The sequence below is a fragment of the Branchiostoma floridae genome, chromosome 4 (assembly GCF_000003815.2).
Source record: "Branchiostoma floridae strain S238N-H82 chromosome 4, Bfl_VNyyK, whole genome shotgun sequence".
NCBI classification, from domain to species: Eukaryota; Metazoa; Chordata; class Leptocardii; order Amphioxiformes; family Branchiostomatidae; genus Branchiostoma; species Branchiostoma floridae.
This window is the reverse complement of record NC_049982.1, coordinates 24,130,363-24,152,066: the sequence shown is the minus strand read 5'-3', so window position 1 is coordinate 24,152,066 and position 21,704 is coordinate 24,130,363. Positions and strand designations below refer to the sequence as shown.

The 21,704-nt window shown below is 40.7% G+C and overlaps 1 protein-coding gene across 1 annotated transcript in view; it reads right to left on the bottom strand.

Annotated features, from left to right (window-relative positions):
- Nucleotides 1-15,243, bottom strand: part of LOC118414587 (Kv channel-interacting protein 4-like) — a 62,612-nt gene extending 47,369 nt beyond the window's left edge. Inside the window, exons 1-2 of the mRNA XM_035818737.1 lie at nt 15,088-15,243; nt 13,708-13,854 (exon numbers count right to left, since the gene is read on the bottom strand). Coding sequence (XP_035674630.1) covers nt 13,708-13,854; nt 15,088 — 148 coding nt within the window. The 5' untranslated portion in view covers nt 15,089-15,243. The remainder of the gene's footprint in view (nt 1-13,707; nt 13,855-15,087) is intronic.
- Nucleotides 15,244-21,704: the final 6,461 nt, after the last annotated feature.

Genomic DNA, 21,704 nt, shown 5'->3' with positions numbered 1-21,704 from the left:
AAAGTAGTGGGAATACAGTTAGTAATACAGCTGGGAATGCATCAAGAAAACAGTTATTACGTGTTGGTCGAATGGTTGGCTTCAATGTACATTATGCTAGTGCATGTAATATAAGGAAGGGATATTGAATTAGCAGTGTTTTGTTGTCTTCTCTTTAGCAATTGAGGAAATGCTGCATTATAATTATGTTGACTTTGATACTCAAAGTTGCATTCCCACCAGACTCTACAGTAGACAGTATTCATCGCACATGAAGGGGGGAACAAAAATATAAAGTGAGCGCCGAAACTGACAGAAGTTTATAAATGAATCCTTTTCAGGCTTATCATTGTAGTCATATAGAGGTCTTCATTGCAACATACATGTACAAAAAACAATGTAAATGCACTAAAACATCTTTCAACCTTTGTTATCAAGATCTACATCTATATATTCTAACATCAACATCAAAATTTATCGTCCATACCCCCAGTAGTCTCCGTACCCCCAGCAGTGTCTGTACCCCCAGTTGTGTTCATATGCCCAATAGTACCCATACCCCCTGTAGTGTCCGACCCTTTAGTGTAAGTACCCTCTTTAGTGTTCGAACCCCCCTGTAGTGTCCGTACCCTCAGTAAAGTCTGTACCCCATGTAGTGTTTGTACCCCCAGCAGTGTCCGTAACCCCTTTACTGTCCGTAACCCCTTTACTGTCCGCACACACTGTAGTGTCTGTGCCCTTTGTAGTACCCTACCCCAAGTAGTGTCCTTACCCCCTGTGGCATCCATACCCCCAATAGTGTACGTATCCCCAGAAGTGTATGTACCCCCATTAGTGTCAGACTCTGTACCCCCAGAAGTGTCTGTACCCCCAGAAGTGTCTGTACCCCCAGAAGTGTCTGTACCCCCCAGAAGTGTCCGTACCCCCAGTACTCTCCGTAAACCCAGTACTCTCCATACCCCCAGTATTGTCCCCCTTACGCACGATCTAGACACGGTTTTTCCCGATATTGGCGAGCCAACAACCTCTCGCCGACAGCTTTTTTTCAGCATCTAGATGGAACTGCAATATCGCCGTCAAGATATCGGGAAAATTTCTCCCGAAAGGTCACCATTCGTAAGATACCTTACCGATAGCTTAGCAGGGGTCCCCGACAGCTTCGCGCGCGTGTAGATGCTTCCTGACTTTGGGAAGGCTCATTAGCATATAATGCCATCTGGAAAATCGCGCTATATGTTTATGACTGCAAGCGCCATGGGTGTCCGGCCCCCTACGTTCTAGATCCATTCCGACATCTCCACAGATATCGGTAAAAACTGTGTGTAGATTGGGCCTTAGTGTCCAATGTTCCCCCATAGTTTTATTGCCAAACACTGAAATGTTCCATAAATTGCGATGTCTGTAGACATATTTGATAGCCTGTGAGTTAATGTTTTGCTTCATTTTGGTGTGTCACATCTTATTTTATGTCGTCGAAGATTGATGTCGCCATCTTGAAAATCACGCTAAGTCTGTCATGTGACCCTTGGCAGTGGTTGTCTGGGCTTTGCATAAAGTTTGTATTACATATTAAGATCTGTATGTTTTCGCATAGTGACTTGAGACTTTCTTAGAAAATTCATACAATCTCATTTAGTAATTCATTGCGTTTTTCATTAATTTCGTACACATCCACCCCAGGATAATCATGCTACAATGCACCGAGACTATAGTGGTGTTCAGTTCAGAAAGCAATCTTAGATCACTCGTCTGTGAAATGTACAATCTTTTTCCTTCCATGGAGGCAAAGAGGCTCTTATTACAAGAAAATTCCCTCTTTGAAGCAATTTCATTCAGATCAGGAGTTTATCTCCTGTTGGGAATGTACTAGAGTGCGGATAAGAATACAAACTTGATGGGAGGATTATGAACTACATACTGAGTGGGAAATGAGCTACAGGGGGTGATGGCATCTGCAGTAGCTGGATCCAAGTGAATCTTGAAACATCTAACCAGCATGGTACCCTTACTCTGTAACTATTGTGGTAGCATTTGAATCAATCACAGGAATGTCTGTTCGTTTCTAGTTTCATTTGCATGTTGCCTGACAGCTTCATCTATTTCCCTTCAAAATCCCCAGAACCAAATATCGGTCAGACTAGTAGGCCCTAAAGGAACACATCACATTATACATAGGCCTGAGGGTTGGTCGTTTTTCAGTTGTCCTTGTTGCCACCACTGAAGGGCATGTTTGACAGTACAGGGAGACGCTCCGCTGATCCACAGATCCAGTAGGATTTACTCCTCACCCTCCTGTTTCATCCCTACGCAACTTTTCAGCACTTTGTAGTCAGCTTTGGCTTTTATGTGTCACGGCACTGTGGTTTCATCATTTGCTTTGGGATGCCAGGCCCTTACAAATCAGAATGTAGTCAGTTCTATGACCGAAACCCTTGTCAACTGTGGTTTTCCCACTAGCAATAGAAACGATGACTTATAAAAAGTTATATAGTTTATTACTAACTTTTACACATGTCTCAAATATAAAGTTCCCATCATTATCAAATAAGAAAATGTCGCCTTAAATTTGCTCATCATTCACATGAAGTCGTAATGAGCATATTAGTGTCATGTATAATTCAAATACTGTATGACCTCTTTTACAAATTACAAGTTTTCTCTTTCTTTCAGAAAAGATCATATGATTTCTTGATTAATATTTTGCAAATGACATCCAAATCTACGAAATCTATGATAAATAATCATGAAATGATATTCACCTATGGCTGTGGGTAAATATCTTTGGAAACTTTCATCATATTACAAGCTTAGGGTATTATCCAATTGTTTTGTTAATTATATAAATCAGGTTCTAATTCCTGCAATATACATACATTAATGATATTCCCTTCAACATGAATTACATATTTCATGCAATGAATATGAAATTTGTGTCAATTAGGATTAACTTTCCTCATCAATGATGCAAATCAAGCCCTGACATTATATCAGCAGCATCTATCCAGTTTGAATGTAGAAAAAGAACCCAGTCAGGAAGACAATTTTTTCTGAACCAAAGTGGTTCTTCCTTACATACAGCCCAGGTGTCCACAACTGAAGCTGACTAAAAAGCTCCCTCTATCTGGGTTGACTGGCACTGCATCCCATAGAGTGATCATTCATCAATGTAAATTACATTTAATTGCCCCTAATGGCATGTAGCAATTATTCAATGTCATAACACGGTACAAATCAGTGTTTGCATAACAAAATATCATGTATTCTAGAAGATGATGTGCATTCTGTATGTAGTTTGCTATCTACGGTGCCTTAAATGGTGGGCAATAGAATAAAATGGATTAAGATTGTTACTTGAATCAGTGATCACTAATAAGGCTGTAAAATAATTGAACACACAGAGCATAGTTTAACAAATGAAGCATTCCCTTGCCTTTCGTCTTCTTTTAGCAGATAGGTTTCTTATTTCAGAATATTCAAGCTCTATTTATCCCTTAAACCAGACCTACAATGTATACAGCTAAGGTACTGAAACACTATCCATTAAAACTGACATTAAACCAGACCTATATAGCTAAGGTACTGAAACACTATCCATTAAAACTGACATTAAACCAGACCTATACAGCTAAGGTACTGAAACACTATCCATTAAAACTGACATTAAACCAGACCTATACAGCTAAGGTACTGAAACACTATCCATTAAAACTGACATTAAACCAGACCTATACAGCTAAGGTACTGAAACACTATCCATTAAAACTGTCATTAAACCAGACCTATACAGCTAAGGCACTGAAACACTATCCATTAAAACTGACATTAAACCAGACCTATGCAGCTAAGGTACTGAAACACTATCCATTAAAACTGACATTAAACGACACCTATACAGCTAAGGCACTGAAACACTATCCATTAAAACTGACATTAAAACTGACCTATACAGCTAAGGTACTGAAACACTAGCCATTAAAACTGACATTAAACCAGACCTATACAGCTATTAAAGGTACTGAAACACTATCCATTAAAACTGACATCAAACCAGACCTATACAGCTAAGGTACTGAAACACTATCCATTTAGGCTTAGGTCACATTTGAAAAAAGGGGCCTGGCTGGACAGCTTTTGGGAGCAAAAAGAACGATATAAAAGACATCAAAATACACAAAATGTCAAAATAAGATTCAAGAAACACTATCCATTAAAACTGACATTAAACCAGACCTGTATAGCTGAGGACTGAAACAGTATGCTTCATAACTGCCATTAAACCAGACCTATACAGCTAAGAAACTGATACAGATACACTATCCATTAAAACTGCCATTAAAACAGATATACCTAAAAAACTGAAACACTATCCATTAAAACTGCCATTTAACCAGACCTATACAGCTAAGAAACAGATTCACCATCTGTCAAAAATGCCACTAAAACAGACCTACAGGCACTGGGAAACTATCCAATTAAACTGCCAACAGCTACTGTCAACAAACATTATCTCTTTGCAACCAGGAAGGTCCATGAACAACACTGGCATTCATGTTCCGCCCTGAATAATTCATACCAATTACGTCTCGGTTGTCTTTTTCCATCTCATGGTTGTCAGACTGAAACCGCAAGGCTGACATGTAGAGATACATGTGGGAATGTCACCCGGGGTACAAGCCCAAATGCAGGTTGATTGTAAGGGGACTGGGACTTAGGATAATGCTTCATTCAGACCTTGCGGTGCCCAGCGACACATGTGGCAGCAATTTTATTGCTGTTTCAGTAGCAGAGTATATTTTCTACAGGGAGGCGTTGCTAGTCCTTATCCTTTAACATGGCTTGAGACACCTCTTCGAACACGGGAAACCATTTTAAGTTCCTTCCAAAAAGTGGGCGCAGCCTAGGGCTGTCTCCAAGACCCGTCCTTCTGTCCAGGGATGGAAATTTCTTTGTTTTAACATTAGATAATTCTATCCCAAAAATGACATGAAACTGTTGAAAATGTACTTTCATACGCTTAAAATGACATATTTTACCAGGAAAATCAAAAACACGGGCTCCCATACAATGATTAAGACGGAAACAAATTTTGCACTTGTGCAGTCCAAGCCTAGATGCCCTACCTAGGATTGAACTGTAGGTGGGAGTCCGAGTTGTGAACTAATTGGACCCAGGATCTCAACTGTGAGGCTGCTACCAGTTGAGCTACAGGGACCTCCCTGCATGTAAGTGTATAAAGTTTACATGACCCCAGGGGAGGTTATGTATCAATACAGACCAAAATTCATTATTTACATGGTACGGTAAAGCACTTTCCTTCAGGACCCAAGATGAAGAGCAAATTTGACGGAGGATGTTTCACAATTACAAGGGACGTCAGAGGTAATACGGAAAATAATGACCACAGGCTGATGAGTATTATCCCTCTCTGCCTGTATTAAGCCCTCCCTACTTTGGGCTTCAGTACATTCATTTCAGTCGATGGCACTTAGTGGCAATTAGTATCTAGTACTAGGGATAGGTACCGGTACAGAAAATTCAGTCCAGGTCCAGAGGATCAGGTTCAGGTCTGGACTTGTTTTCTTTGCCCTGTAAGCCCCAAAACACATGAAGGTCTGTCGCCATAGTGCCAGTATAATCTGTTCATTTTCAAATAGGTCCAACATTCGGTCCACTGATTTTTTCATTTCCATTTTTCCTGACTGATCTAAGAAAAAGAAAATGGTTTTGTCTGGTACCCACACCTAATATTCATGCAGTATGTGTAATGTTTATAGGAGCTAAGCAGAATGAAAAACAGACCATACGTTAGCTTGCAGATAATGGTTGCCATGAAAACCGTGAACTTGTAACAATCTCTCAAATATTTAAAAAATCTACAGTAAGTGCTGCATTTGAAAATCAGACCGGCGAGCTTTCAAAAGGAAATCCAGGCCCTGAAATGCTCCCGCTGCTACTAAGCCATTAAAACATGAAAATCCAGGATCTACAAGTGAGCACTAGTACTACTCCTGCTGCCATTAAGCCCTTTGCTGGGAAATCCCCATCTACCGAGTGCTCTCGCAGTGCTAAGCCACCAAAAGGTCAGCCTCTGGGTTTTCTGACTGTCGGCCTCCCCGAAAAAGGAATCAAAAGTGACATTTGTCTGGGGGTAAAAGGGATTTTTTCCTTCTTTTGCAGCAAACATCAGTTATCTTTATGAAACAAGGCAGCCACATAGTTTTACTTCATATGCAAAAGATTGCAGAGGGACTTAAGCCTCAAAACTAAGCTCCAACAAAAAATTGAAGATTTCATGACAAACCTCCAAAATTTGAGAGTTTTTGCAAATTTCTTATATCAACAGATTAAAAGGCTATGGGACTACTACTACTACTGCTTATATCAAATATTGTCAACTTCTTGCTGATACTGTCTAACAGATTTTCCCACTGGCTCTCACATGGTTACAGACACATACATGTATTTGCAGGAAATTGGAGACACGACATGAGATAGCCTTTGATAACCTATTCTGGGACCTTCCTGGGATGTTTAAGCCAACTTCCTGTCAGTGTTCCAAGATGTCTAGCATGTGGAGTTAAAAGTGCGGAAACACACACTGACAAATAACCAGACACTCAAAAATCGATACCTCCAATTCTCAAGGAGCCAATCCCTTTAGGACACTTTAGGACAGTATGCCAACAACACCATGTTACAAATATGAAATTTCTCTAGTATTTCTCAAACCCATGTTAGTAAGAAACTCTATTGCTAAGAACTGTTGTGTGCCTGTCCATGGTACTGAAACACCGTTACTAAGAACTGTTGTGTGCCTGTCCCTGGTACTGAAACACTGTTCCTAAGGACTGTTGTGTGCCTGTCCCTGGTACTGAAACACTGTTCCTAAGGACTGTTGTGTGCCTGTCACTGGTGCTGAAACACTGTTCCTAAGGACTGCTGTGTGCCTGTCCCTGGTGCTGAAACACTGTTCCTAAGGACTGCTGTGTGCCTGTCCCTGGTGCTGAAACACTGTTCCTAAGGACTGTTGTGTGTCTGTCCCTGGTGCTGAAACACTGCTACTAAGAACTGTTGTGTGCCTGTCCCTAGTGCTGAAACACTGTTACTAAGAACTGTTGTGTGCCTGTCCCTAGTGCTGAAACACTGTTACTAAGAACTGTTGTGTGCCTGTCCCTTGTGCTGAAACACAGTTACTAAGAACTGTTGTGTGCTTGTTCCTGGTGCTGAAACACTGTTCCTAAGAACTGTTGTGTGCCTGTCTCTGGTACTGAAACACTGTTCCTAAGAACTGTTGTGTGTCTATCCCTGGTACTGAAACACTGTTACTAAGGACTGTTGTGTGTCTGTCCCTGGTACTGAAACACTGTTCCTATGGACTGTTGTGTGCCTGTCACTGGTGCTGAAACACTGTTCCTAAGGACTGCTGTGTGCCTGTCCCTGGTGCTGAAACACTGTTACTAAGGACTGTTGTGTGCCTGTCCCTGGTACTGAAACACTGTTCCTAAGAACTGTTGTGTGCCTGTCCCTGGTGCAAAAACACTGTTACTAACTTAAGTACGCCTTAAAACTAACATAAAAGTTTATGCATTATAGTGCATAAGCACATCTTTACGTTAGGTTTAAGCATGCTTAAGTACCAGTTTTCATGCCATGTAAGAGCTGTTGTTTGTCAGTCCCTGGTGCTGATACCAAGAACTGCTGTATTCCTGTCCCTGGTGCTGAAACACTGTTACTATGAGCTGTTCCCTGTGTGCCTACCGCTAACGATCCCTAAAAATTGCATAAGGTATGAGAGGGCACCAAACGTACTTCAGCCAAACGTCCTTTTGAGCTCACAGAGCTCGTTTGCTGAGTTATTTTCCTACTGCATGACACTGGCTTAAAAGACAGACAGTCAGGGCTACCCAATTACGATGAATGGCCAGACATCTAACAAGAGGACAGTACAAGACATAATGTGCTTCCATTGCACAAGAGGCAGATTGATAAACAGCTGGGCAGGTCAATGCCCCTTGCATCCCCCATCCATCACTTTCATTACTTTCACTTTTATCACTGTCAGAATTCCTCCTTCAGTACAAATCCGCACTACCGACAAATAAGTCTGTAATCCACTCCATAATTGCATTTCAACAACTAAATGATTAACAACCTCCCCCGGGCTGATCCGTCTCCTAATTAAGTGGGTCGGTGGCGTCAATTGTACGAGACACGGATTTGTCATTGTACTTGCGACAGCGTCACATAGTAGGAGAATGGGTTGCCGGATGAGCCTAGGGGCCCTAAAGCATAATTTAGGGCATATTTTCTCATCACTGGAATTTTTAGGGGTCTGCCAATATTTGCAAGTCACAGAGCCACTTCTGTTGTGACTCAGTTAAATAAGTATTTTTTCTTAAATCATGCCATCATGACACTTTATTCTATACTGTGACAACCCGGTGCAGAGAACAGACGACTATTGAAGACATCATCTTTAAGGAGTTTTCTTGGATTATCTTTCCATCATATCAAAGACACGTAAATTGAGTACTTTGCAATTGTCAACACATAGTGCAACATTTGTTGGATCCCAGCAAAACATTATCCTCAGTAATATTTATTCTACTCTAGACGTTTCTTAATCTAGCACAGTCTAAAAACATGTGTTCATAGTTTAAAAACTTATTACAAATTTGACATTGTGCACATTCCCATAGCTTATTGTATTTAATAAAACAGGTCTGACACTCCCAGATAGATACGCTACCTTCTCTGGAGATTTTGAAATTCTGCAACCTTCATACAAATTTGGATGAAGGTCGTGATGTGAGATGAATGTGACGCTAGCTTGATAGACCTTTTGTTGCATCATCAAATATTGATTTTGCTATTTTGTTTATAGAACGTCTTAAAATCATTGTATCAACTTTACTATGATTTGACTTTGCCTTTATCCCCCTTTGACTTTAAATTTCCCCAATCAGCTTGAAATTTAAGCTATTCTTCCTGTGGTCTATAAATGTAGACGTATATTAAAATATCACAAAAGAGAACCTAGTTACAGGGCTCGAAATAAATGCATGTTCATATGCATATTAAGTAAAATTAAAGCTGTGCAGATATTTCTGATGTCTACCTGCACTGGTCCATGTCCTGGGTTTACAATTTATACATGTTTCATAATCTTTTACTGGCTGCATTGTACTGGTATCATTTAGGTAGTACAAAAGAAATAATGATGGTTTCTGAACAATTTTAGTATGATCCATACTAAATTCAGTGTGTTGCAGGTAAAATTTGTCTGGTGCAGGCAATTTCAATGTTACCTGCACCTGTTCAGGTACGCAGAAAACAGTATTTCGAGCCCTGTAGTTATGTATCTTCCATACATTATACATCTTTGTTGTTACATCTGTTCTTGTGGGCTTGAGTATCGCAATAATGCCTAATTGTAAGCCAACTTTGCTAAAAATCTGAGTATAAATTGACTGTTTAACACTGTGTCATACTCTACCATTAATATTCTGAACCAATGAATTATAAATAGACTTAGTCACAACAATCCCCAGCCAGTTTTTATCCTCTTATGAACTAGAATTGACCCTTAGATCTTTGATCAAGTGACACTGGCAAATGTATTCACAAGGAGGTTATATATTCTCCTTGTTATTCACTATCATAGAAATTACAGTGTAAATTATCTGTACTTGAGAGTTTTTGCATGCTAATAAAATCCCATCTCAATGCTAACTGCCATGTTGATATCCTTGATATGCATTTCAATAGACCGTAGCTCAAGTGCATGGGGTGCTTTTATAATCTTATCAGCAAGTCCTTTTTTGCATTCTTATCTTGCAGTCTACTCTTTGAGCTATACACTTACTACAGGTTATTTGCGATGATAGCCAAAGGATTTTATGCACTCGTATCTTGTGCTCTGTTCTACGATCTATACACACTTAGTACAGTACTACATGTACATGTTATTTGTGATGATGACCAAAGGATTTTCTGATGGGACACTCTCGTCTGTGCGCCATACAAATTTACTAGGAGGTTATATAGGATGATGGTCAAGGATCTCTTGATGTTTGAAAATGCTTCAGCTCTCATTCACCGAAATGTCAATAGCTGCGTATGCCACTGTGTATGGGTCTGAATGCCATTCTCCAAGTTAGAGGTCTGTAGCAAGTTATTCTAAATCACCATTAACTGTAGCAAACCTGCTCCCGGTCAACGCCAAGCATTGTCAGTAATATTTCTTAAGTGGAGTACTTATTTTATTACTTATTTATTGGTTTGGCTGTGTGGCACGCACAACCAGGGTTGCCCAACTATTACCAAGGGCAAGCCCTGCTGACAGACAAGGACAGTTACAAATGGAAGTTGACATGGACAGAATGAAAGAAGTAGTAAGAATATTCTTGGTACATTCATAATTTTATTATGCATTTATATACAAGTGATCTAATGTAGTGTATACAGTGTCTACAATCATAATATCTACAGGAAGAGGTCAGGGTCAGTGTATATACAGGTAGTGGAGTACCTTACTTGTTATCCTGAATTCATCATTAAACGTTAAATTACTTACAATGGCAGATTGCCCAAAATTACGTCCAATGGCAGATTGCCCAAACGTAACAACATAAAGTCTGTTTATGTCGATATTCACAGACACCCTATGAATGTAATGAAACAACCTAATGAAATCGTTCCCAAAACCTTTCGCAATTATGAATCAATTTACTGCAAGACGTTGCCAGTCCCTCTGAATGTAATAAGCAATTGCCAGCTGTCCTAGACTCACAGTTACTACATTAGCCTTGCAATGATCTCCGATACACCTTCTGTCCTGAAAACGCTCAATACGAGTATATAAAGAAAGCCAATGAGTTGGTAAAATCTCCAGGTTCTAGGCTGGAGCTTAGCTACACATAAGCGATGCTTGGAAGGAGGAGAACTAGATAGCAAATACATGTAGTATATTCTTAGCCATGGGGTTAGTGTCCCAGAGTCTACCATCTTTCACCGCTGTCTCCTGCACGACTGAAACATCACTTGCACTTATTGTAAAATTGATTTCAGTTTGCGGGGACACAATAAGGGTGGAAAGGAGGCCTAGATGATTGATATTGTTTACAGTGCTTTAGGTTCTTATATAAAACGACCGTAGTGACGCAATTAAAGACAGTCTCAGCACATGTTTGTAGTATGATGAACTTTAAAACCACCGTGAATATTTCTTGATTAAAAGTACCAGGTCCTGCAATAAGCAGGTGGACTATATTTCACTCAGTCTTGTTCCTAAGAATAAGACCAATTTGCACTTAGGTTGGACAGATTATTGCCCACCTGGTCCTGTTGTCCATCATAAGACACAATATGGACTAAAAATGATCTCAGACACAATACCCCTGGACTATATGCCCCTGGACTAAAAATGATCTTCAGCTGACATAACAGTCATCTATGGTCAGACCTGTACACAGCTACATGCACATTTTAGATACCTCTATACAAGGACCACCTGGTCAATTTGACCACTTTTTGGTAGTCCCTTAGCAGATAATCACTCATTGATGCAAACATAGAACCCTGCCTATAGTGACCACCTGTCCGAATGGACCAGATTTTATCAGTCCCTTGGGTGGAGTTTGTTGGGTCACTTTTGACTGTATTCTACACATAGTGCTTTCTGTTCATACATTACATGTACGACTGCATCCTGACATTGCCAATGACTTTCACAACACTTTTATCTATGAATTCAAATCAGCCCCAGCGCTAGCTACATGCAGCCACAAATCTCGATTCCATTTCCTGATCAAAGCCGCTCGGATTACATGTATGGCATAGATGTATGACATATCACACAAAACACATATGTTTGGGCTTATGATATGATTTAACGCACAGTATATAGACGGCGCACTTAGGGAAACAGTGCTTCCAATTCCCAATTGTTGATGCTTGTAATATATCATCTGCACAGATACATTGCACAAGAGTGTTTCTGTAATCAAACATACACCATCCCAGGAGCTATAGATTCACATAAAGATTAGTCTTCTTTGTGTAAGCGAGTGCATTAAAGCTGAATTACAGGGGAATCCTATACCTAGTGTTCACAACATATCCTACACTATATATTTCCGCCATAGCTTTTACAGTGGTAATAAACCATAATGACCATCATTACTTCAACAATAATCATAACCTTATTCCTTGGAAGGACTCCATCTTGAATTTGGTTTGCAGGTGTATGTTTAGCATTCGCCTTCAAAGTAAATCACATTCCGTGTGCTGAATAGGTTCCACACTGGTTTGTGTATGGGGGAGCATCGGGCGTCAAAACCACTCGACGTTAAAAACACGGTTCACGATACGAGTAAGGGTGACTTGGCGTGCTTAGCAAAAAACGCAATCTGTAGCATAGCCACATCGCACTACGATTAATAGTAGTAATACATTTGAAAAAGCAGCATGCTTGACTGCTTTGCCTTTTATTGCGGCTAATCAATCGAAGTCAATTTCCTGCTCATCTTTTTAAATAGGGAGTGGAATACACCCTGAAGCATTGCATTTTATTCAGGGGTGAACATTATGCCTGCAATGTCAGTGTGTTGTATACAATTTGGAATAAAATAAAGGTTGGTGGCCACTACCTGAAAATAAGGGAACATTGAGCATGGTGTAGGTCCAGTTTTTACTCTGTTTGGATATATGTAAACATGATGGAAATGTGTTAGAATATTCATGTAATTGACATTTTCTATTTCATTATACAGAATATCTTGCCACCAAAATATTATATATTGAGCACCTTTAAGGGGAAAATAGTATTGCATGAGCATATCAACAGAACATATTGTACACATGTCATGTTCGGGTATGATGGATGATGTCCCAACCTATAGTTTTCATAAGTTATCAAAGATTGATGACATGCAACAGAAAATTGTGTGGATATGACTTTGACTGAACAGATAACTTTATGAATTTTATTGCAACTACAAGACTACAACTCCTGTGCACACCTAATAACACATACAGTAGCCTGGATGCCAGACTGTTTCCATGGCCTGTACAGCCCAACTCTACAGCTCTAGGGCCTACATGCCCCAAAGGCCTATTCTATGACACAAGTAAGACCCCAATAAACACGCACAATAGATATTATTGAGAGCTAGATATGCAATATCCAGGCTAGATAACACATTGCAACCGAGGTACTATACTGGTCAAGGGTTAAAAGGTGTCTGGTTATTGTTGAGAATTGACTTTGCCGCTGATTATTGATTTTGTACCTTGGCTTGAACACAGTAGAAGAGGAAGTGCATTTTGTCATAGACTGTGCTATGTATGTTAATGATATACAAAATAACCTAAGTATTTAGTTCACAGATTCCCTAACTTTCGATATATGTGTAGCACTGAGAAATTTATAATCCTCACTCAACTAAGTCATTGTCGCTTTGAAAACTGACATACAGTCAGGTGCATTTTCACCATTACAAAGAAGCGAGATGAAGCAAAACATCTACACTACTATAGATCAAGGATAAGTCTAGTACATTTTATGATATGTCTTTGCTGTACTTACCGGTACTTCGAATTCAGTTGGGCAAACTTTAAGATGTACATTTTCACTCAAAAAATTAATTCATACAGGCACTTCAGCAGCCAGGCTGTATAGTGCTCACACTACTTTCTGCGGACATGCTATATTAGAACGTCCCTTACCTCCTCCTGTCTTCTGGATGATGGCGGACACTGCCTTGCTGGCTCGTCTTCTGGCCGTCCAACCGCGACCGCTTTTGTTGGAGGCACCGGTCAGCTCGATCTGGGCCGAGGATTTTCTCCTTTTGAATTTCCGCACGGCACTTCCCACTGTTTCGACAACAGGAAAAGAAATCAGAGATGAGTACGAAAGAAAGTGAAATTAAAAGTGAATTGAGTTCAGACCTGAGTTCAGCTCACTGGCCATGACATAGTCTTTGACCCAGAACCCTGAGGTTGTGGGTTCAAAACAAGAGTCACCCCTAAACAATAAACTACATAAAACTCACAGTAAAACAACAGGTCTAGGTTGACCTGAGCTGTACTATTCCTGGTTAAATAAATAAAGTGAAAGTGAAAGTATATAACATTAGACCTTGAGTATCTCAAATAACTTGCAAAAGGCAATCATAGATACTAGGCAATCTTCACCCCTTACCTATTCTGCTTTGCAACTTAAAACTCTTCAAAAAAAGCACTACTTTTTTTGTAAGGATGCATGGCTGAATTCTGCATTAATGTGTAATATTGGAAATCACAGAAAGGCACACTCACAGACAGACAGACACACACACACAGAGACAAACACACATAGGCAGACAGACACACACACACACATTGACAGACACACAAACACGAAAAACAATAATCAGCACAAACAAGTCAGACAAACCCAATTTCCTCTGCCAGTAATTGCATCATACGTCAGCCCATATTGGCAGAAAATCTATTTGCGACATTCCCAGTCGTAAAGTGACATACCTGATATACGATATAACATCATCAGCAGTTTATCCTGGAGGTAATGATGGAGGGATCCATATGCCGTAAAAACATACAAAGGCACGGGTTTCCATATCCAGTGGGTCTATTCTCAGTTTGCATGCAGAAATTCTGCTTATCAAACGTCCACCAAATTTTAGTTGACACACGACATCTCCAAGCAGATGTTTGGAGTGGAATTATCTTGGCCTTTATCTTACTCTCTGGCTTCTTTGACAGCATAAAGAAGTGCCTCATAAACATTTTCCTGTGCTAGATGTTAGCATATACCATTTCAGGAAGTATTTTACTCGCAGACTGACGCTAGAGAAGCTGGGAAGTCAGAAATGTTACGATTTTCTACACCTAACATCTGCTTGGAGAAGATGAGCAATGGTGTTCCACAGAGATTCTGCACAAAATCTGAAGCTTTTTTTCCAGCATCATACAACAGACCACAGCGCCTCACGTACACATTTCTCTGCTAGAGATAGGTACACAATCACGGGAAATACTTCACGCTAAGACGAAGACTGAGACAAAGGTGTCATGTGGAGAGATAAGAAAGAGAGAATCACTCACTCCTTGTTTCTTGAGCACCCGTCGTTTCTTCGAGACTTCCTCACATTTTGTTCCGACCGCGGGATGAAATCCGACACACAACTAAACGCAAAGAAAACGAAAAGACTCTCCCTTATATTACAGGGGACCTGTTTACATCAAACAACGGGCCTGAATACATTTTGCATTTCTAAATGTACAATAATTTTTCTTTAATTATACACATGGGATGATTTATGTAGATAAGCTGAAAAGAAACTGTGCACGTTTTGGGGTGCGTTTGGGTTGATGCGTTCAGCCTAATCTTCAAGCAGATGTTAGGATTGGAGAAGATAACGTTTTCTTGGCTTCTCGGCTTGACAGCAAGCTGCTATCTTCAATAAAAGATAGGATCGGATAAGAGAAGCCCTGTATTCAGAACGGTGCGATATTCCCCCGCAACATCTGCTTGGGGACATGGTTCAGATGTCTGTTTGGTTTTTGGATGAGTATAAAATGGCGGGAGAGAAGCCACGTGGTTTCCACATTGATGACTTCTCAGAATTGTAAGATCGATGGTTCTTGGCTGTATATATAAATGTTTAATGCAGTGCGCGTGCGACTGGGTTATTGGACAGTGAATTATGTGTGGGTGTGTACGGGGGAAGGCAAATGGTTTTGTGTTTGAGCACTCAAGTTGACTGAATTGGCCTTAAACATGTGCCCGGTAGGACCGCTTGGGACTTGAGGATATCCCTGGTGGGGCAGCTTCATGGCTTTTTTTGCTCATTACGGTACCTTCGAAAAATGGAGGTATTGTTATCAGTTGGTGTTCGCTTGTTTGCATTTGTGTGAGTGCGCAGCCGCTTGTTAGGAAATGATAGCAAAGCGGTAGCCTGTCAGCCGGATGGTGTAATGATGGAAAATGGTGTATCATTTACTTGGAGAATTGGAAGTCTGGTTTTAGTCTCCGAGCAGACGTGTCAGTTGGATTATAAAAGGGAAAAAAAATTCTCCAATAGGGAAGATGAATTGCTACGCATACGAGATTTAAGTCATTTTTTTTTTCTTTCAAATCCGCCGGCCGGACAGTTCTCTCTTGACCAAAGTCCCCTATTACTATTCGCCCAAGTGAGAGTCTAGCATAGACAAGTCTGGTTTGGTATTCATCCAATCAAATATAGTCCAATCAAAGACCTTATTTATAGCGTCCTTTGTCCAATGTTGTAGACGGACAGTAAATGGGTCCCCCTAAATGACATGACCATGACGTGACGAAACTTTGTGTGTGGGTACATGTAACTGTGTTAGCCATTTAGAGCTCACTATTTGTCACTTCTCTGATTATCTATTACTTTTTGTACGAGAATAGCGGGTCGACTTCCGTAACAGTATAAAAGATTACAATACTTGTGAAGATGTTGCCAGGGGGGAATGACTACGAACACCACACATCAAATTTTACTTCATTCCTTAGACCGGTACCTAACGGTATCCCTGCCCCTATCAGTATTTCAAGTCACTAACTACATTCATCTCTGTATTTGGGTGATGAGGTGGATCAGCGGGTAGTTGTCAAAATGGCCGACCTATGACGTTGCCGGGCATTATGGCGGCGCTCATGGATGAAAGGTAAAACAGAATGCATTCCAGTCACGCTTACTCTAGATCGTTCTTTTCCGGCTTCTGTAACATCCTCAATACGTTAATGGATACCCACGGAAGTAGAGGTGCGGCTAGCAAACATGCAAGAAATGATTGATGTTGAAGATAGAGTCATCTTGGCAATCCCACGCATTTTCCATGACCCCCTTCCAGGGATATTTGCTTCTATCCATCCGGAGGCAAGCAACTCAGATAGTATTGATTTTTTGAGGCATAAAAGTAGACCTTTTCTAACTGATGACGAACAATTTTCTGTGATAACTGCACTAAGCCTGTGGCCATCATTCCGGACAATTGGACCTTAATGAATTAAGATGACCAAGATCTATTTCTCGATCCTCGGCCTTACCGACTCAATCGTATATTATCCTCCTCTGTTAAGCTTCCTTTTGTAACACACTCGATAAAGTTTAAAAGCACGAGATAACACAAAGTTGGCGGTTCACTGCTTACACTGGTTCACACGAGGTCACCACTCATACCTTCATGTAAAGTGCATAACTTTCAATGTAGTGTCCGTGAATAGTTTCATCGGGCTGGTAAATCATAGCCTCTATTGCAGACTTCGAGCGGGGCTGACTTATAAAAGCCATTGCGGTGTGTGTGGGGGGGAGGGGGGCGGGTCCTTTCCACGAAAAACTCCTTTCCTCGGCAAACTACCTTTCCCGGCATTTAAAGAGAACCTAGTTAACATTGAAACGCGCAAACCACCACCACCACCACCCCAAATAAAATAAAACAAAATAAAAGTCAGCCCCACTCGAAGTCTGCAACGTAGGCCAAGCAAATCGCTGGCAGTTGATTGTTATCGGTTGCGTTACCAAGCCGTTAAACGGACTTAATTCATAGATCGGTTATGGGTTATACGAATATCTAATTTGGACTGCTGCGGAATCATTAGTGTGTATTACGTGTGGTTACCTAAAGCAGTCAGAAATAATTTGTATGCGTGAAATGTTCTGAATGTATTCTGCAAATTAGATAAAAGTGGGTGTATTTTGCCTAATCTCCAGGTAGACGTTGTTGGGGAAAATTGTGCGTATTTTTGTATGCCGCCTTATTCTGGCAGCTAACCAAACCAGCCCACAAACGGATGGGATTGGATGACAGAAAAGACGCCGTGGCATACACACGATATAAGAAAAAGGTCACCGGATTTTCCCCATCAACGTTTGCTCAGGAGAGTATGGTTCGCAGAGGGGCGCTCATATCAGCCACATCTGAGAAACAGATATAAAAAGATGTTTTTGTCCCGCTGCGTTTTCAGGTTCTTCTCTATCTGATTTCGGTGACGTCATAGATTTCCAGAGGGCAATTAGGCATTCCCAAGGCGACGCCAAATGATGCCAAATTTGCTACTGAGGAACCTCTAAAGGCTTCATGCCATTGATTGAGTAGTCGCCAAGGCTTGACACTAGTAACTGGGAGTCTTTTTCAATGACCAATTCTGTATTCAACAAAACCTTCAAAATTAAAACGTAGATTGATAGAGATACGTTCAAAATCTCTAAGGAACATAATTTATCAGAAATAATGTGCAGAATACATTATTGCTAGTAAGTTAATAAGTTAATATCTTTTTCTAATTGATAATTCAGATGCTGGCGCATTGTGCACGATCATAACGTTAGCCAGAGCTAACGTTAACACGTTTTTACAGCACTGGAACGCAGTAAATTCAGACGCTACATCTGAATATCGGATCCATGACATCCGGTGCTAACGGCGCAGTGCTTTCAGCACTTAACTGGGTAATCAGTGCTGAGTGACCTTTGAACTAAGTAACCTTTGAACTAGTTCATCACCGCTGTGCCCCAACTTCAGCAATGTTATCTAGTACAGATGAGATGTTTACTTCACTCTGTACTGAAAACCTGGGTGCTCGCATTGCTTTTAGCTCTTTAGCACTGGAACTAGGCCGTTCAGCACTGGAACGACAGCACTGGGTGCCCAGTCCTGAGGCCGATTCGACCGTTGATCCAAAGATCAGCACGTGTACACGCGAGTGCATGCGCATGCTTGCTACAGGCCATGGCAAAAATCGATTTGTTACCAAATATTACCTGTCATTTCTGATAGTAGACGATGGTGGTCGAGTCTTGAGACTGAGACTTGTTGCAGACCAGGTAACAAGGTTCCTGAAGTTGAATGCGGCCGAATCTCGCTCCTGTTTTTCGCTATCGTAGATGCCCCCCTCCCCCACTGTAATACGATACAGTCAAACCTGTCTATAGCGGCCACTCAAGGCACTGGAGAAATGTGGCCACTGTAGATAGTTGGCCAATATAGAGAAAATGCTGATCAATTGATGACGAGCAATAGGTTACACATGATTTCAGTACCCACTGGTCTTTCTCACCAAGTAACATTGCCCCTCATAATGCGACGCATCAAACATCAACATTGAGACAGTGTCCTAGAGACGCATGCTTCTAAATCAGTCTTCTATACTATGGAAAATGGAGTGCTCCTACCACGCCCAGGCGGGTGTTTCTCACCCTCCCAACAGGATCCCAAATTACATCGGCGCCCACAAATGTGGTTATCAATGGATGGGTTTGACTATTCTAGTATACTTTGATAATATCTTATGATACATACAAAACTCTGGACGCTCACATGACTTGGATTTACTGCAGTGCTCCTTAGAACTCTGGTTCCTACGCGCTTCACACATCACAGGCACAGAGAACCGCAGAGATGTCAGCACAACAGGTGGCAGGGTATGCGGTTCTCTCTCTTTGATGGTCTCTACCAGACTGACTATGCTGGCTATTATATTATTTACCAACTATTATATTATGGAGAATAATTTTGCCAGGGGAGTTTTGCCACCAGAGGATTTGGCTGGCTGCTTAGCAATGTGCAACTTGTATAAATAGGACAACACGAAATAAAAAGGAAATACAAATGTGGTACATACCTAGCTAGTTTGACAGACCTGTCTACCAAGTTGTGTTTGACAGACCTGTCTACCATTGTGTTGATGTCATTCGCTGACTTCAAGTGTATTGCCTTGTATCCCGTTAAAGTGGTGGGAACAGAACGTCTTGCCAGCTCTGGTTGGCAGGCTGACTAACACGTCCCATCTGCCTGGTCCTGTCGTAGGCTGCTACATGGTTGTCCTGGGCCTGTCTCTGTCCACTTCTGTTTCAGCCCAACACTCGGGCACACAGTCATTCCACAGGGAGCTGAGCTGCGTGACTTTCAACCCACCACCAACCCATTTTCTCTTTTTTTGCCATAGAGATAATGTATCCTTGATAAAACTCAGTATCATGTAATATTATTGGCTCGTCTTTGTGGAAAAGTGTGAGAATAAAGCCTTTCCCTGTTGGCCAAATGCATCTCTGCCTTCTGCTGAACCCCTACTCACACCTTGCAGAACAATATGACCTGTACCTTATACCTGCCCTTGGTGCTGAATGGCTTTTCCTATCACAGGAAAAATGACTGTATAATTTTCAGGAAGATATCTATCTCTTGTTAAAGGCTTATACAGATTGATTTATACAGATTGATTTGATATGACTATCTTCATTCCAGAAAATCTATGTCCACACTCTGAGCTTCAACCATCCTGTGACCGAGACGGGGGCCGATACCGATTATTAGCAGCAGGCACCTTTGACCCAATACTGACGGCACATTCCCATCCAGGTCATGTGATTCTGCTTTGGGTCATTTCAACTTGAGATGGATCAGAGGACTGATTGAAGGCTTGTTGGTACATGCGTAAGTTTCTTACTTATCATTTAGTATCATTTAATTTAATATCAACTCTTCTCATTAATTATAAAAAGGTTGGTTCACTACAGGTAGAATATAATAATTGTCTCTTGATTGTTTATGCAGATTAATGGAACTGCAAATACATTGCGGCACAGTAGGGTGCTGAATTGTGTATTCGGCCATTAAAACTTTACTATGTATAGTTTTTCAATACTAGTACCTGTGTAAAGTAGTAAAACTAAAATTTTGCAGGTAGGACATTCCAGGTAGGACATTTACAATCACATCACAAAAGTGTCGGGTCCATTTGACTTAAGTTATTAACAAATTAAGAATGATACAACAATACAGATAATGACAAATGAATGAAGGGTAATAGTTGACAATAGTGATGGGAGATCTCAACTATATATTATAGTTGATTGCTTATCAAGAAGGGCTACAAAATATGGAATAAGGCTCATCTTATAACTAATATGTATTTTGGCAAGAGAGATACCCTACAGGCATCTTGTAAAATTTGAGAATGGACCGGAGGCAACCAAACGAATGCTGGAATTTCAAGGTAGGGAGTTGAAAAGCGACTTTGCAAACTTTATGCTAAACAGTTCTCTTTTTTTCTAAAGGTATGACGTATTTAATTGGGTAACTTGTTGTGTTGTGATATTTGAGATCCAGACTGGGGCTGCATATTTGAGGGTTGGTTGAATGTATTGCTAAACCTTGTTAAAAATCACGGAGGTCTTGAAAAAACACTGCAGGGGGGTTGGCCCCACCCAAGAAACACATTTCAATGTTATTGTACTAGAAGATGTGAAAATTTGGTGTCCTCAAACGAAAAAATGTAACTGCAACAATTCCAACTTTTGAACCAGTTGCTGTCAGTGGCACTTTTGCATTGGTGCACACAGAATGCATTTGAATCATTCAATGGAGGTCTGGTGTGTTTTAATAAGAGTAGAAGCCATACTGAACATTATCGTGGCCCAGATATGACATAGACATATATAAATACAAACCATAGGGATAATGTTCTTTTTACCATGCATGCAGTGCTATGCAGTCTGTGCAATATGTACATCACTTTTTGTATGGAAAATGTGGTTAACACAAGTGCAGCTGTTAAAAAATCTTCAGACCTGTTCAACTATCAGCTTGGCTACAAATTATTAATGTGGGCTCATCTGATTGACCAGGAAACCACTTGTCACATAATATATGGCCAGTCTTCAACAGAATTTTGTCCCTTAGAATGTCCCATC